Raw genomic sequence first — 18077 nt, forward strand, 5'->3', positions numbered from 1 at the left:
GAAATGGTAACGAGTGCGTTGCTAAGTCGCTGAAAGTATCGCGTTACCAATAACGCCGTTACTTGTAACGCGGTACCGCCAATACTGCCTCCATGTTAGTACGACTAAGCTATAGGCCTCTCGCGGGCTTGCGGCGCTGGCGGTGCAACACGAAGCGTTCCGCGAACTCGCTGGCTGCTTCACGGTCTGCGCTGCACCATTGGTGTGCAAGGCGGCGATTTTCCGGTGTCTTGTTAAAAAGGGAACGTCAGCCAATTACAGTCCTCTTTGGGCTATTTTATGTATACAGTTTAAGATGTCCTCGAATACGGAATCGACATTAACGGTCACTAAACCTCTATTAACATGGGCCGGGCGAAATGGCTGAGTGGGTACATTGCTGGTATCGACAGTATGTGATGTGTCAACATGAGGATGCGTAACCGCGCTATAGACACGGGCAACAGACAAGGAGACGACGCACATGGCTACTAACACCTCGAGTTAGCCGCACTGTGTACATTCATTTTATGTAATCTGCCTTTCTGTTCTAACGGTCCCGTGCATTCTGGATTTGCGCTGTTACGGGGCTTCGGGGACGAGGGCAGTGTAGCCACCACCCCAAGGCACTGCAGCAGAGAGCGGAAACAGGCGCGGCTGGAAAGCTGTTATATCTGCTTTCTTTTTATGAGCTGCCTTATCTACGCCTGCTTGTTCTTCGCCTGTGCTTTAAACTCGCCTTACAGTGGCTGGCGCACTGTTTCTGCAGCGGACCTCTTGGAACATATGAAGGAAATGACCTCGAAGCATCCCTGAGTGACGGCACCACCTGGGACCAGTACGAGTGGATATCAGTGTACAGCTTTACAGACAACCTGAGTTTTGGATACTTCAATATCCCATCCCCACTGAAGGTGCCGGTCAACATGGGCGGCAGCGGTAGCAGTCGGCCCCAACGGGCGGTGCAGCGACGCGTTCGTTTGGGAAACCAGAACCTCAAGCCTGGATCTGGTACGAAAACAACCGAGCTTGTGCTGTGCGCCCTCCCCGAAAGACTCAATCTCTTTCTGAACCCATGATCGAAAATACCAATGAAAAAGGAAAAACAAAATATGAGCACGCACACCTCAACTCACGAGCCCTCATCCGTATCAGGTTCGCGAGCTGATTTACTCAATTTTGGCAACATGCGCAACGGTACAGTAATTTTGTTTCATGTCAATATTTTGACAAAACTGTCCTGTTGGGAGGAGGCCTGGGCAGAAAAAGCCTGAACACTCGTACTTAAAGCAAGTCTGCTCAGATGCAGTAATGCGAAAAGATTTCTCTTACTGCGCGTCCTTCCTCCTCATGCGTGTCCGCCATCTGCTAGACAAGCGCGGTACATTGCGAGGTTGGTTTTTAGTGAGTGCCCCATCAAAGCGCTACGACATCTGTAATTTAGATGTACACCACGCATGGGTTTGTAGTAAAGCTGAACCCAAAGGAAATAAGCTGCGGGGAACAATACAGAATCTATGGCTATTCATTCTGAATTACACCCTGGAATGCACACGCATAGGCAATAGTGTCAGCGTGGCAACCTCCCCGGATCTGACGTTAACCGGAAACATTAAAGACGATAAGTGGTCTAACACAGGCCACGAATTAGGTTGTGATGACTACATAATATCTACATCATTTCACACCACGCCCACCTCACCTCAGCCTGCAGAAGCTGTGGAATGCGTCGTTTCCTTTAATAAAGACACAAAACCTTCCACCGTCGAGAAACCGGTTGAGGAACAGTCAGATTTCTGACTCTAAACTACTGCGCATGTGAGAGACCACCTAAGCCTGCAGAATCGGTGGAAAAAGCAAATCGCAACAAATCTATGCGCAAACGAGTTGCAGAACAGGAGCGAAGGATAGAAGAGTACACACTAGAATTCCAAATCAAGCAGTGGGGCCAAAGTTTCGATAAAATGAACGTGCAGATGGGCCGTAAATTGAAATGGCAGCTACTACGCCACCTATTAGACCCCATCCAGATCAAATCTGCGCAAAGTGGTCAGCTGACAAGTGGTACACCAGTACACGGGCACTAACAAAGACCTCTTCGAGGACCTACAGAGGCGGTACCCAAATACTACCACGGGTAACCCACTGCCGTATTACCAGGGGATCCCCAACAATGACTTAGACTCAAACATCGTGAATGCCGAGGTGTGGTACGCCCTCAATCAACTCCGCACCACCGCCGCGGCTTGTCTGGACGGAGTTACAAACAAAATGCTTAGGAACCTCAACCCCGGCTCTGTCGTGGCTCTCACAGACCTCATGAACACCAAGTGACGCGAAGGAAAACTCCCAGAGTATTGAAGGCATGATAAAGTCATCTTCATTCCCAAAATTGCAAGAAACTTTCTATAGAGAATCTGAGATCCATATCACTCACTTCCTGCTTAGGCAAGTTGATGAAAAACGTAATCCTTAACCACCTACAAGGCTTTGGGGAAGACAGCGACCTAATTCCTCCTAGCATCATTGGCTTAAGAGCACATCTATCTACACAAGATCTCATGCTTCAATTGAAGTCCGACATCTACCCCGTGCAAGGGACGGGCACGAAGGCAGTGCTCGGGCTAGACCTGAACAAGGCATTCGACAACGTCTCGCACGAGGCTATCCTCACGATCCTATCTGACATTAATCCCATGTTGCGGGTATTCACATACATCCGTTCCTTCCTCTCAGAGGACCGCGGAGCTCGCAGTGGCTGCGATCGAGTCCGACCCCATCAACCTAGGGGGCAGAGGAACACCTCAAGGTTCAGTCCTCTCACCTTTTCTATTCAATCTTTCCCTCATCAAACTTCCCTCAAACCTCGCCGCCATACCCGGGTTACATCATACTTTCCACGCGCACGACATACTTCTGTGGGTAAATACAGGGAGTGACGCCAAGTGGAGAGTACACTGCAGCAAGCGGCAGACCTGGTCGACACATACGCCTTAGCGGCGGGCCTCTCCCGCTAGCAACAAAAATCGGAACTCTTTGTACTCAGAAACAAGCCCAGAGGCGTACACCTAAAAAAACTACGTTCCCCGGCATCCCTTAAATGTATGCGTAGGAGGTTTGCCCCTGAATGAGGCAAACCTCCTACTCGTCTGCGACTGTGGCGAGAAAGAGAAAGAACTTAATTGCCACAGACTCATCAGACGATTATCCAACAGCAGACAGGGCATCAAGGAAAAGAATCTTTGTCGTCTGGTTCAAGCCGTCGTTCTAAACAGTCGTATACTCGGTCCCCTACCTCCGCCTCATCAGACAAGACTCATCAGACGAATATCCAACCGCAGACAGGCCGTCAAGGAAACTCTTTGTCGTCTGGTTCAGGCCTTCGTTCTAAACAGTCGTATACTCGGTCCCCTACATCCGCCTGTATGCAGCGCAGAAGAAAAACATCGAAGGTGTCATCATACAAGCGCACAAGACCGCCCTCGTTCTACCGCGTCACACGTCAATAGAGAGGCTCTTAGGGCTCGGCATGCACAATACGCTAAATGAACTCTGCGAAGCACACCTCACGACACAAGCGGAAAGACTCACTCGTGCCAATGCGGACAAAGCCATTCTCTGTCGTCTTGGACTTGGCAACGCACCTCCGAGAGGAGAAGCGAAAACTCGGCTACCGAAACATATTCGGAAGAACCTACTCATAAAACCACTCCCCAAGAACATGCATCCCGTGCATCACGAGGGCTCTCGTCGAGCCAGAGCACGCGATCTGCAAGAAAAGTACAGACAGCACTCGGGAGTGGTGCACGTGCGTGCTGCGGAGTACTCACACAACAAAGCCTACGCGTTGGTGGCGGTGGATGGGCCCGACGGACTGCTTGCAGCCGCGACTAACAAGCTCCTCCGAGATAGCGTAGGAGGTGACAGTAGATTTAGCTATAGCTAGTACCACCGCTGATATTTTCACCGACTGAAAATTCGCCGTTCTCAATTTTGCGGCGGGGCCGAATAGCACCCATCATCCTTAGCATTCTTAAAAAAGCAGCCCTACCTGCCAGGGTGATCGAACTGATTTGGGTGCCGTCCCGCTCAGACAGTCCGGGGAACTTGGCAGCTCACAATAAAACCCGAGGTTTCGTCTCCTGGGCAGGGTGCTGGCCTATTCGTCCGGAGTTTACGAGAGACGGCATGACCTCTTTTAGTGACATTAGCCACCATCACACCTTGGACAGGCGAGTTTATCGCCCGCCGACTAAAACGTCCAAAGCACAAGAAACCACGTGGAGACGACTTCAAACGCGCTCCTTCACGAACCCCGCGCAACTGTCACTCGTGTACCACTCGCATTACGAACCCCATTTTTTTTCGCTGTGGAGAACGTGCCAATTACGACCTTATCTTATGGGATTGTAAAGAACCGCCTCCGGCGGAGCAAGTACAAATCCCTTCTCTCGAGCGGTGGGAGGTTGTGCTGTCGAGCTCAGACCCGAAAACGCGAGTCCGGGCCGTCGAGTGGGCCGACCAGGTCGCCAACGGTCATGGTCTAACGGCCACCTAACACAGTCCTCCAATCACCGAGCTCTTCTTGACGAGATACAATATTTTTTCGAATCCAATCCAGTGACTCAGTGCGCAGTACGTCCGACACGCCGTATGTTGCGGATTCTCGAAGGTGCGATATCTGATGAAAGTGCTGCCTTGCGAGATCAGAGAAAAATATAAAATGAGCTAAAAACTCTTTGGCGACACTGGCGAGAGATAGAAACAACTTAATTGCCGCAGAATGTCTGGATTTAGGGCAGGTGGGCTTGGTGTGGCCCCGTGGTGGTGGCGAGTTCCTGAGCCCACGAAGTGAGTGCCATGAACCTTCTCTCGTCATCACTACCTCCAGTTCTCCTCAGTCAAGTCCTACCAGCCAAGCTCCCAAGACGCCCGCCTAGTGTGCGCCGTGCTGCCATTCTCCGACCCCCCCCCCCCCCCCTTCGCTTCCCACCCCCTACCCCCAGCTCTGAACAGTGATCCCCGCAGAGGGAAGCAGGAAATAGAGCCACTCCCCACCTACATTGAAGCGACCGTGGATCGTCTTGTCTGGCCTTCTGAGGAGTTGGTTCCTTCTTTATTCCGACAGGGCTGGCAGTAAGTTTCGTCGGGTTGGGTGTCCCGCGCAACCACGCAGGATATGCGACTGGTGGCGCTTTGTTGTAGTTGTTAGTGGCTATTTATTAATAAAATAAGAATGGAAGGAAAAGATGATGCAAGCCGTGGCATTATCCAACGAAACCTGAAGCACCTGAGCAGCGGCTAGCGGGAATAATAAAATAACATGGAGAGGGAAAGAAAGAGGGCAGGGGCGATATTTATCTGGTTACAGTTTTGGCATGCGCGGTCGTATTCGTCGTCTATAGTGAGTGATAGTCTAGAAGGGAATGGATCGAGTGTCTGCAACCTGCGGAGCATGGTGGCTTGCGCTCAATTAAAGCCGTGGTGGGGAGGCGAGGAGTGGTCTCTCGTCTCTGTTTGGAGGTTGGTGATTTAGGCAAAGGTCAGGGGAGCCTGGGCAAGAGCGTCTGGGTGTGTCGGGCCGGTCGCCCAGTTGGTTAGGCCTCGGGCTAGTCGGCCGACCCGTTTGCTTTCAGAGTTTCCCGCGTGGGCGGGTACCCAGAGTAGATTGATCTTATGGTCGGGAGTGCAGCCGCGAAGGATGCGTGCAGCGGGGTGGCAAATAAAACCTGCCAAGTAATTTCTTGTCACTCCTTTGGAGTCTCTTTGGACTGCGTTTACATGAGTCGGCGATGGCGGATTCTTCCGCTGTGGTGGGAGAGTGGACTCATAATGTTAAAGTGGGGACGAGAGTGGATTGTGGCATGGTTGCACAAGCCACGTATGTGGTTGCACTTTGTTGTGCAGCGTCAACGTGTATATCGTGCTCGTCAGCAAGGTATGTGGCATCCAGTTCTCTGGCTTTGAACTGGCGCCGCATATCATGGCGGTCAGGTAGCATGTTTTTGGGTGTTGGCTTGATGGGCGGCCATCGACTATCAGAATGGGGGGGCCGTGGTGTGAACGTCGCCTATGGGTTTGATGTTGAGACGGTCAGGTGTGAGCCGGGCGTGTTTGGTGCGGGATATTTGGTTGATTTAGGCGGTCTTGTTTTGCTCTGAGTCCTATGGGCGTGCTGTAGATGCGGAGTCGGAGGGGATGCTGTGTGCTGCCGTACTGGGGCAGCCCTAGTGCCACTTTTCATGCTGAACATTTAGTGCTGTTCACAGCTTCCTCGTTTCTCCTGCGGACGTTATAGGAGGGGTAGGAGTAGATTATCCTGCTAATGAGGAATGCTTTACGTTCCCGAGTGCCGGATCACGCTGGTTCGGCTGGTCATGTGCGGGTCTGTTGTTCGCCCGACTCGCAGGCGCGTGCATTATGTCCGATTTCATCCCAGACTTAACCATGCTCTTCATCACGCCGCTTCGCGTCCTCTCCACGCTTTTGCGCTCTGATTCTCCTCTCTTTCATACCACTTTACGTGCGTTGCCGCCGGGACGGCAAGAACGCGAAACATGGAGAACGAGGTTTAGAGCTAGCGTGGCAAAAAAAAAAGGAAGCCACTTTATATCGGTGCTACAAGAGGTCCGCGTAAGCTTCTGTTGTGGGCGGGAAGTTTTTATAACGGAGTTGTATACACTTAAAAAAAACAGAAGTTGCTGCGTACATCATGCAGTTTGCTGCCGCAGAGTTTAAACACTGTGGGTAATTTAAACTAGTAGTAAGATCACAGACAAGGTGCTTGTATTTTTTTCAAATGCATCGCGATTCAGAAAGCTATGTGCTGCTTTCGTTTACAGCGATATAGAAACAGTTAGCTTATTTTCTTTAACATTATATTTACAATAGTTCTTATGATTATAGAGGAGTCAGAGCAGATTAATAAAGTAGTGTAAGTCTCCTTATGTGCGGAAATGCGAAAGCTGTGTGCGGTCCGCCACCTGCACCATCTGCTCGGCCAGCCCCGTACATTACGAGTGGGGTGTTTCAGTGGGTGCCGCCTGATGTGGCTACGGCTGCACGCCAAGCACGAAGAAAATTTACCGGAAACGGAGAGAATTTGGTGCTCGCTCGATTACAGCATATGTAATTAACATGCTAATATTAATATAGGCCTCACTACATATTTTGAAGATACGCTTTTAAGAACTTCGCATTTAGCAGACGCGCCTTTATTCAGCGTCAGAGGTAGAAAGTGACGCGGCCGAGTGGGCCAATCGGCGGCCCGTATTCGGTTTGCACTTAGACACCAATTTTATTTTCTCATTTTTATGCTATATTCAGAACCATTTGCGGTGTATATATATTGCGGACAACTTTTGCGGACAGATAACCTACAACTGAGCCATCTAATGCTTTCGCATTAATAATAGTGTTTAAAGTAACTCCTCGGAATAACGTCCCGAAGTGACAGATGGACAATGAAGGATGCTGTAGTGGAATGATGAGGATTTAGACCACATTGTGTTCTTTAGCATTGGGAAACCTCATGCAGCACCCGCAATTTTTTTATATTTCGCCTCCATCGCCACACAATCGCAGCGGCCGTGATTGAACCCGTGACCTTGGAGAAGTAGCTGAACGCCAAAGTTACTAAGACACCGCTGCGGGCACAAATACGGTTGCGATTGTTACTTTACAAGAACGGTAAAGATATGAAGTCAAAAAAACTAATATGCCCCTAAAGGTTGTTGGGTTGTAAAAAGTTTTGTATATTCATTTCCAGGTACCATGCATTGGTATAAATAATTTAATTCTCGCAATATTGATTAAAAATACAGGTGCATTGTTACTAAAATATTACCAGCAATGAAAAACTGAGTCTATAGCAATGAGCTTCTAGCGATAGACATGCATTTATGCTTTAAAATATGAAATCTAACTTTCAATGACTTTTTGCGCAGATTTCGCCCAGTCAGCCAGCCTGGCTAGCAGTGAGACGAATGACCTGCTGTAGCTTATAAAGATTGAGCCGAACGCTTTGTTTGGAGTTTTATCATCATTTACATGATGTAGAAATCACTGACAAGGTTTACACAGTCAAGGATGGGAAAATTAGAAATCCCAATTGCTAAATGTTGATATTTGTTTCATGTAGTATAGTGGGTAATTCTGAAAGATAAATGAAGCCATGAAAAGTTTTGTTTTACACTTACCTCCTGTCCGCATGCGTATGCTGCTATTCAACGTAATAGTGAAGTACTGAAGTAATACTGAAGTACGTTCTCTAACTTTTACCACGACGTTTATTTTCTGGCTTGTCGTTTATGAATCTTCTGTGGAAACTGCATCTCGTGCAAAGATCGAGTCATTTTTGTTGTGTTGGACGAAAGGAATTGTTCGCTACCTAGTTTGGGAATCTCTAACAATGTGAACGACCAGTGTAGTAGGTAGGACATTTAAGCACAATATGCTTTGTTCTAGAATACATTGTTTAATGCGTTGTAGCAAATCCATGCCTGATAAACTGAAGGTCCTCCCTGAAAGTACGCTGTTGTCCGTGAGGAGCTAGAGAAGATTTGTGGTAAGTCGCAGCCAGCGGCAAGCTCCCTTATGAGCGTTATCCGTGGAGAGGTGCAGCAAGCTATCAGGCCTCCGTTACTACACGCCGAACCACAGCCTACCCAGACAGACTACAGCCGCCCGACATACGCTGAAGCTCTGCGACGCCCCGCCCCAAATCCACCGGCATTTCCACCGCCCAAGCAGACAGACTACTGCCGCCCGACCTACACTGCCGCGCTGCGACGCCCTGCACCGAATCCAGCGGCAGTTTTTCCCAATCATCACGACGTCCTGCTACCCTCCGTGCAGCCAGGGCAGCACCGCATCCCGTGTGATCGAGAATCCCTGCGCAGAGCGGACGTCTGGCGTGGCCCTGACCGCCGGCGTTTGTGCTTCCACTGTGGTAGGCGTGGTCAGCTGTTCCGCCGGTGCCCATATCGAGAGCGTGGCCTACAGGGTTTCCCTCCGATGCGCCAAGGCCCCGGTTTGGCTAACGGCCCCGTGATATTGAAGAGTACATGACCCAGCAACCTCAGTGGTCCATGGCGCGCAGTCAGTCCCGATCACCGTCACCTCGCCGTCCATCGTTTTCACCGAATGTGCAGAACTCTTCGCAAGCGACGGCGGACCGCTCGCCCAGCCTTCGCCGGGAAAACTGAGGGCAGCGACCTCCGCGGGCGTGGTGGCTGGATATCGACGCTGCAAAGACCCCTTGACGATGCAGACGACGCAGACATCCGATGATAGAGCTTTGACGACGTCGACGACAACAGCTGAACTAAAGGACCGCTTCTTCCTCGACGAACCCGTGCCTCTCGATGGTCACAGCATTAGCGTGTTGGTGGACACAGGAGCGGAGTTTTCAATTATCAGTGGCAAATTGGCAGCGCTTCTAAAGAAAGTTACAACCCCTTGCTCTGGCGTGCAGATCCGGACGGCGGGGGGCCATATCATTACTCCACATGGACAGTGCACGGCTAGGGTCCAGATCAGCGACTCGACGTTCATAGTTAGCTACCTGGTTCTCCGCGACTGTTCTCGTGACCTGATTTTGGGCGTAGATTTTCTCCGTGAGAATGGTGCTGTTTTTGACCTGCGGCACTGAGCCGTTACGATTTGGACATCAGAATATGACGGCAACTGCGACGTTCGGCAACGCAGCCCCTCCCTTCGTATTTCCATTTAAAGTGTCTTGATCGCGCCGCGCTCCAGTGTTTTTGCAAGCGTCGACTGCGATGATGGGCTACGTGATGGACCTGCAGTCTCCGAAGGCAACTTTTCCTTGCTGCTGACACGTGGCATTTGCGCGTTCCGAAGTGTCGTCCACCTCCGTAACGGTCGGTCGGAACTCCTGATTACTAATTTTACGAGCGAGCCTCGTCACCTTTTTCGAGCTACTGCCGTCGCGTGGGCCGACCAATTGGCCGATGCTACTGAGTGCTTTACGTCCGAGGCCATGGACCGTCCGGACACGTCCCTGGTTCGCATCGATATTAGCTCTGGGCTCTCAGCGACTCAACAGCGCGACCTCCGCGCCCTACTTCCCCGGTACAAAACCTGCTTCGCATCCTCCATGAACTTGCGGCAAACGACGGTCACGAAGCATCGGATCATCATTTCCGATGACACTCGCCCCATACGACAGCAGCCGTAGCGCATTTCCCCGAAGGAACGCGACGCTATCCAAACGCAGGTGAAGGAGATGCTTCGAGACGGCATTATTAGGCCCTCTAAGAGCCCGTGGTCGTCGCCCCTCGTGCTTGTTAAGAAGGATGGGACACTGCGCTTTTGCGTGGATTACCGTAAGCTCAACGCCATAACGAAGAAGGACGTCTACCAGCTGCCCCGCATCGACGACTCGCTCGACTGACTTTGCCGCGCTAAGTATTTTTAGTCGATCGACCTAAAGACCGGATATTGGCAGATTGAGGTTGATGAACGTGACCTAGAATAAACAGCCTTCATCACACCCGACGGCCTATATGAATTTAAGGTATTGCCCTTCGGCCTTTGCTCTGCGTCAGCGACGTTTCAGCGCATGATGGTTACTGTTCCTGCTGGCCTCAAATGGCAAACCATCTTAGTTTACCTAAAAGACGGGGTGGTGTTCTCAGAAACCTTCGACCAACACCCTGAATTCCTGCGGACCGTGTTGGATGCCCTGCGGTTGGCCGACTTTACACTTAGACCCGAGAAATGCTACTTTGGCAAAAAAGAGCTCAAGTATCTCGACCATATTGTGAGCGCCGATGGCATACGACCCGATCCCGAGAAAACTGCCGCCGTAGACAAGTTTCCCCGTCCTACAACAAAGAAAACGCTCAAGTGCTTCTTGGGTCTGTGCGCCTACTACCGTCGTTTTATCGCCGACTTCTCCAAGATCGCTGTACTCCTCACCCATTTAACACGTGATGATACACCGTTCGTCTGGATTGCCGAGCAACAGGCTGCTTTCACAGAGCTGCGTCAACGGCTGCACACTACCCCTTTGCTGGCTCACTTCGATGAGGAGGCTGCTACCGAGATACACACCGACGCTAGCAACATCGGGCTTGGTGCCGTCTCGTTCAACATCAAGAAGGCGTGAAACGTGTGATCGCGGTATGCGAGTCGCACACTCGCGCACCGAAATCAACTACTCCACCTCGGTAAAGGAGTGCCTCGCTGTCGTCTGGGCCACGATGAAATTTCGGCCTTATATCTATGGCCGTCATTTTAAAGTGGTCACCGACCACCATTCCTTGAGCTGGCGTACCAATCTCCGGGACCCATCAGGCCGCCTAGCACGCTGAAGCCTTCGCCTTCAAGAATTTGATTACACAATTGCCTTTAAGTCCGGACGTAAACTCGAAGACGCCGACAGGCTCTCAGGCGCACCTATAGAGCAAGCTGATGACAGCGCAGAGGATGACAATCGTTTCCTAGGTGTGATCAGCAGTTCGGACTTAGTGGCAAAGCAGCGTGCTGACACTGACCTGCGGTCTATCATGGATCACCTGAAGGGCCATGCTTCCAAAGTACCATGACACTTTTTTCGCCACTTGTCCTCTTTTTGCATTCGCAATGGCGTACTGTTCAAGAAAATCTCCAGCAACGGTGACCGTCCCTACCTCCTAGTCGTGCCATCAGATCTCCGCGACGACATCGTTCCGGCATGTCATAATGAGCCCTCCTCTGGCCATTTGGGATTTGCACGCACGCTCGTTCGAGTGCGTCAGGGCTATTATTGGCCTAAACTTGCAAAGACCATCCACCGCTAAGTCGGAGGTTGCTGTGAGTGCCAGCGTCGTAAGTCACCACCGCTCATGCCCGAAGGTTTGCTCCAACCAATTGCGCCACCTCGCACACCTTTTGACCAAGTCGGCATTGATCTTCTGGGCCCATTCCCTTTGTCGTCTTCTGGCAATAAGTGGATTATAGTTGCGACTGATTATTTGACGCGCTACGCGGAAACCGAGGCGGTGCCGCGCAGTACATCCTCTGAAATCTCGCGCTTCTTCATCCACCATATTGTTTTACGACATGGCGCCCCGTCCTCCGTCATCACCGATAGGGGCACCGCGTTTACAGCGCAGCTCATGCACGAGTTGTTCCAGCTGAGTCACACGAACCACCGCAAGACTACTGCATACCACCCGCAGTCAAACGGGCTCACGGAGTGCCTCAACAAATCCTTAGCAGACATGCTCGCAATGTACGACGAAGTACAGCAATAGACTTGGGACGAGATCCTCCCATATGTGACGTTTGCCTACAACACGGCGATTCAGGAAACGACTCATTTACGCCGTTTCGCATCGTCTACGGTCGTGATGTCCAAACGATGCTCGACGCCATGCTTCCGTGGCCCCCTGACGACCAGGCGCTCAGGCCAGACGCTGAGGAATTTACCGGGCACGCAGAGGAAGCCCGCCAACTGGCCCGTATGCACATCCACCGGCAGCAGGCAACGGATGCAGAACGCTACAACCACCGACATCGCCACGTCGAGTACCACCCCGACGACAAAGTTTGGGTATGGACCCCGATACGTCACCCTGGCCTGTCGTAGAAGCTCCTGCGCCGCTACTTTGGACCCAACACGGTGCTGCGCCGCATCACGGATGTGACGTATGAAGTCCTCCCCGATGGCTCTCTGCCCAGTTCGCGCCGTCGACCGCAGCCTGAGGTCATGCACGTAGTCCGTATGAAGCCGTACTTTACGCAGTAACGGGCACCTCGTTCGCTCGAAGTGCGCCCACGTATTTGCTTCCTTTTTTTGGATGGGGAGCGGGAATAATGCCGCCAGGTGTCCACGGGCGGTGCCTTGAGGACAAAGAAGTGAGTCGCGCGTGCTCTTTGCAGCTGGACACTGCTTGATTCCTTGCGGCCTGTGCCTAGCCTCGATTCTGCAACCCATTTTTGACAGTATACAATGTACTGTTACCGTTACCGGAGCACCGGGAGCCGGAGACACGACAGTGCGCATGCGCATGGCTTGAAGGCGCTAGATGGTGTCAGGCCCCCGGCAGCTGCCGGCAAGTCTGCCGCATAGTGACCAATCAGCGTGTGCTCAGTGGTGGTGGTGGGGAAGCTCCTGGGGAAGTGAGCGTACGTCAGCGAATCACGCTGACGATTACACCTCACCAGCTGATGCAAAACGACGAGCCAAGTGAAGTGATGATGATGATGGATTTTTATGGCGCAAGGGCATCTATGGCCAAAGAGCGCCATGGCACAAGGTATTTTTTCAAATTCTCAAGGTGGGGTCGAAGACCCATTTCCCAAGCATTTCACCCTAAATAAGCCGAGCACCAGACCAGGGGAAAGCCTGTACCCATTGTATCACCGGTGGGTACCCGGCGGCACTGGGGATCGAACCCCGCACCTCCCGCATGCGAGACGGATGCTCAACCACTTGGCCACCGCTGCGGTATCCCAAGTGAAGTGAAATTTGTATATTGCGCCAAATGTCAATGGCATCTGAGGGTCTGTCAGTTATTTTTTACTTTCGTCTTTACTGATATCCCTCAAGTTGTGCGCTCTAAAAATAACAAAGTATTGTTCTGGCTATGCCTTCTTTCCCTTGATTACACATTTATACAAAATGTGATTCTCGCGAATGAATACAAAAAACACTATGCCAAGTATGCGGAGACAAGGGCACAGTGAAGGACGTTTTATGTACTATCGGGGCAAAAGTAACAGACCCGTCCTTTCAAGCTGCAGTCCGTGCCGCTTCCTGTGGGTGTGCCACCTGCAAAAACACTTCTGGTGTCGAAACGGGCCCACTGCACCGGACTCTACTGCAGGAGTGTTTTGCCAGGTGGCGCCCTGAAACAGTGACACGGACCGGAACTTGAAAGGAGGGGCCTGTTACATTTGACCAAAATGGCACCTGTTTTAAAAGCCTGAAGGACTGGAAAAAAGCACTTTATTCTTCTGGAAACACAACTACATTCCCTTACACTTTGGGTTACTCTTGGGGAAGGCACAATTTGTTTTTTTGCCACCTGTCCTGTCTATAAACAACAAAATATTTACTAGTTTCTGCGCTTTTTTAACCACCGTATTGCCGCGAATCTTTGTAGTGTTTGTCATTATTCAAAGCGGCCGGCACGCCGCTTTATCGCTTTGTTCGCTATGCAAGACGACACCAGATATATCTCGATTGTTCGCACAGAGGCGGAGCCGAATCTAGGTTGGTCCAGAATGTTGTACTAGCTTTGCACGCCATATCTAGAAAGTTCACTATCAGCTTTAAATTGAGCACGGCCGACAGCGGCGGGCATTCTGTTCGACGACCGCCGAGCTCGCTTGTTGCTACGCCACCGCCGAGTGATTGTCTTTTGTGGGCGCAAGTCAGCCGAAATAAAGTTTCGCTTAGACGTCATTTTCGCTGCCGTTCTGCTCCCCGGATTGCAGTCGCCACATCATGGCATCTGGATGAGGTGCGGTGTTGCCTTCCATGTTCCGGACTCCCTCTTCAAGTCGAGACGCATGCTCTCTGCGCTTCGCATCGGAGGACGATCCCCTAGTTCACCGAGCCAGCCGACGTCTCCATGGAGAGCAGCCTGAGTTCGAGACCCTGCCGGACCACGAGCGACAAAGACGCTGCTACGAGCACCACAAAGTCGCCAAAGATGTCGACACCAATCATTCTGCAACAGCCGCGGGTGGCTCCTACTTTCGATGGATCCCATGGCGCAGACCCCGCATAATGGTTGGGCCAAATTGAGCGCGTGGCATCACTCAACAAGTGGAATGATGCAGCCCAAAATGAGACAGGCAATCTTCTGACTGGTGGGTTCAGCACGTACGTGGTACGAAAACCACGAGACCTCCCTAACGACATGCGAGCTATTCAAGAAGGAACGTTTGAAGGTGCTCACCAGTGCCGTGAGGAAAAAAAAAGAGCCAAACGACTCCTCGAGTCCAGGATCCACCTTTCAAATGTTCCCGTCCACGGTTGCGTCGAAGAGATGAAGCGCCTCTTTTGGCGCGCTGACTTTGAGATGGCCGAGGAGAAGAAATTTCAGTTTTTAATGCGCGGCGTAAAAGAACAACTCTTTGCCAGACAAGTCCGTCCTGGCTCTGCAGTACAACCGCTTTTCTAATGCCTGTGCAATTCGTCCGGAGACGACGAACACCACCAGGGACAACTTGCGCTAAGTTATCCGCGAAATCATCCGCGAGGAGCTTCGACGATTGCTGCAATCCTCCCCACAGCGGCAAGCAGGGATTCTCTTGAATGTGTTACGAGAAGTAGTGCAACAGGCACTTGGAACCCCGACGACCACAGAACCCCACACCATGACTTACGCCGCTGCATTACGCAGTTCCCAGCCCCAAAGGCACCCCCTACGTCCTCTCCGACACGAACAACTTGTTCCCTAACGGCGCCTTCAAGCCTGCGTCCGTCCAGCCTTTGAGCGACGCTCAATTAAGCCCCAGGTAATGCGACGCGTGGAGGACTTCCGAGAACCGGCCGTTGTGCTTCCAGTGCACTGAGGCCGGCCATATTCTTCGTCACTGGCCGTACCGACATGTCGGTCTTCGAGGATTTGCCGTTAACGCCCCAGGACCACGCTTCGAACAACGTCTGCAGGAAATCGACGAGTACCCGCGTCGAGAGGAGTACACGCCGAACTGCTTTCCGCGCTCAACATCGTCGTCAACCTCGCGCTTTGCGTCGCCACGTCGCAGCTACGCAGCCGCGGTACGAGGAAGCTCTCCCAGGCCCCGTAGGGCAAACTAACGACAGCAACCTCTAGAGGTGAGGTTGCTCATGATCGAAACGCCTAAGATCCTCCACCGACCACGCCCCATGAGGACGCTGCACCCACTACGCCGCATGAAGACGCTGCACTCGCTGCTCCGACTGACAACCCCGACCACGACGCGAACTGCCTTCAAAACGACGCTGCCACTCAAAGAAACTTCGACGACACGCCCCCCCCCCCCCCCCCCCAGTCATCCCCCTCCCCCGCGATTCACATAGGCGAGGAAGCCGTCACCCGACGCCGAGGCCGAGGTGCAATGCAAGAGCCAGGACATCCGACTTAGAAGATACTATCAACGGCCGGAAAGTTACGGCACTAGCCAACCCGGGCGCCGATTATTCGGTGATAAATGGAACATTTGCCGTGCAACCGAGCAAAGCTACGACCGCTTGGACGGCCCTCAAATTCGCACCGGCGGAGGCCACCTCGGGGCGATGCACAGCGCGAGTGACAGTCAAGGAACACACCTATCCTGCGAACTTCGTAGCACTACAGCAATGTTCCTGCGACGTGCTACTCGCCATCGATTTCCTTAATGAGCATCAGGCGATTATGGATCTGCGTTCCGAGCTCATCGCGGTTTCGACGGACGAAGCCATCCCTTCAATGACAACCATAGGGCAGCATGTTGCTCTAATTGTCCTAGATGAGCAAGTGGACGTCCCACCTCGATCAATCGTCATGGTCATCGTAGGTGCCACGCATGCCAAGAACACAGAAGCTCCCATTGAGAGGATCACGGCGTTGCTTCTAGAGCGAGGAATCGGCATCGCAGGTTTCCGCAATAGTCAAGTCGAAGTTCAGCGGATAATACCGGCACAGGAACGACGATGGCTACCTGCGGCGAAATATCCGACGTACGAGAATCCTTTGCCTTCTCCGATCCATCTGCAGAAGATTCGCCTGAACAAGACAACTCACCGCTTTCGGTATCAACCCAGCCCTCCCCCTGAACAGACAAGCTCAGATCTGCACTCTGCTTCGAAGCTACAGCGAGTGTTTTTCGTCATGGCCGAAGGTCCGACGAACGCCGATTGCCAAGCATGGCATTATAACCGACCAGCACGACCGACCTCCCAGGCAAAGCCCCTACTGTGTGTCGCCGCTAGAACGACAAGGCATGCGGGACCAAGTAGAAGAAATGCTTCGCAACGACGTCATCCATCCTTTAAAGAGCCCCTGGGCGGCAACGGTCGTTCTATAGTCAGGAAGAGAGACGGCGAGCATCGATTCTGCGTTGATTATCGCCGCTTGAACATAAAAACGGATGTGTATCCCCTCCCCCGCAGCGACGACACACTTCACCGGCCCTGCAACGCCAAGTATTTCTCATCGATGGATTTCAAGAGCTGCTACTGGCAAATTGAGTTTGATGAAAGAGATCGCGAGAAGACTGCATTCCTCACTCCGAATGGGTGAAAGCCGGGTTACGCCGCAGATAGCCATTGTCGTTAATGTGCCCGTATTCTTCGCTGAAGTGAGTCAGCAGTACTTCGGCCTGACCCTTGTGGAAATGTGCTATGACTCTTCTGATGCCGATTACTCGCTCTAGAAGCAACGCCGTGTTCCCTTAAATGAGAGCTTCTATGTTCTTGGCATCCGTGGCACCTACGGTGACCATGAGTTCATGATGCCATTTAGTCTCTGTTCCGCACCAGCGACGTTTCAGCGAGTAATGGATACAGTACTGGCAGGCCTGAAGTGGCAGATTTGTCTGGTATATTTAGATGGCGTCGCTGTTTTCGCCTTGAACTTGGGAGAGCACCTGGAAAGGCTTCGAACAGCACTAGACGCAAGTCCAGCCTAACCTTGAAAGCAGAAAAGTGCCACTTTGCCTCTGAAGAGCTGCTGTTCTAGGCCACATCGTTAGCAAGGAGGGAGCACGCCCAGACCCGCAGAACACAGCTGCTATCGCACTGTTTCCAACGCCGGCCGTTAAGAAAGCGGTTTGCAGACTCCTCAAACTGCGAGCGTAGTACCGACGATTTGTCAAAAATATTCGCGCATCGCGGAGCCTCTGACCGAACTAACAAAGCCAGACTTGCCATTTTGGTTTCCTTTATGTGGGTTTAACGTCCCAAGGCGACAGAGGCTATGAAGGAAGCCGTAGTGAAGGGCTGCGGAAATTTCAACCACCAGGGGTTCTTTACCGTGCATTGATATCGCACGGCACACGAGCCTCTAGAAGTTCGACCACCGCGGCCGGGATCGAACCCGCGTCTTTTGGGTCAGCAGCCAAGCACCAAAACCACTGAGCCACCGCAGCGGCTTTGGCTTGCCATTTAAATG

The 18077-nt window shown here is 52.0% G+C and overlaps 1 protein-coding gene across 2 annotated transcripts in view; it reads left to right on the forward strand.

Moving 5' to 3' along the window:
- The window catches only part of LOC144135084 (uncharacterized), a 124982-nt gene that overhangs the window by 79158 nt on the left and 27747 nt on the right, over positions 1-18077 (forward strand). For both annotated transcript variants that reach the window (XM_077667841.1, XM_077667843.1), the window contains exon 11: positions 749-990. In XM_077667841.1, coding sequence (XP_077523967.1) covers positions 749-990 — 242 coding nt within the window. The remainder of the gene's footprint in view (positions 1-748; positions 991-18077) is intronic.

Source organism: Amblyomma americanum, chromosome 5 (assembly GCF_052857255.1).
Source record: "Amblyomma americanum isolate KBUSLIRL-KWMA chromosome 5, ASM5285725v1, whole genome shotgun sequence".
NCBI lineage: Eukaryota > Metazoa > Arthropoda > Arachnida > Ixodida > Ixodidae > Amblyomma > Amblyomma americanum.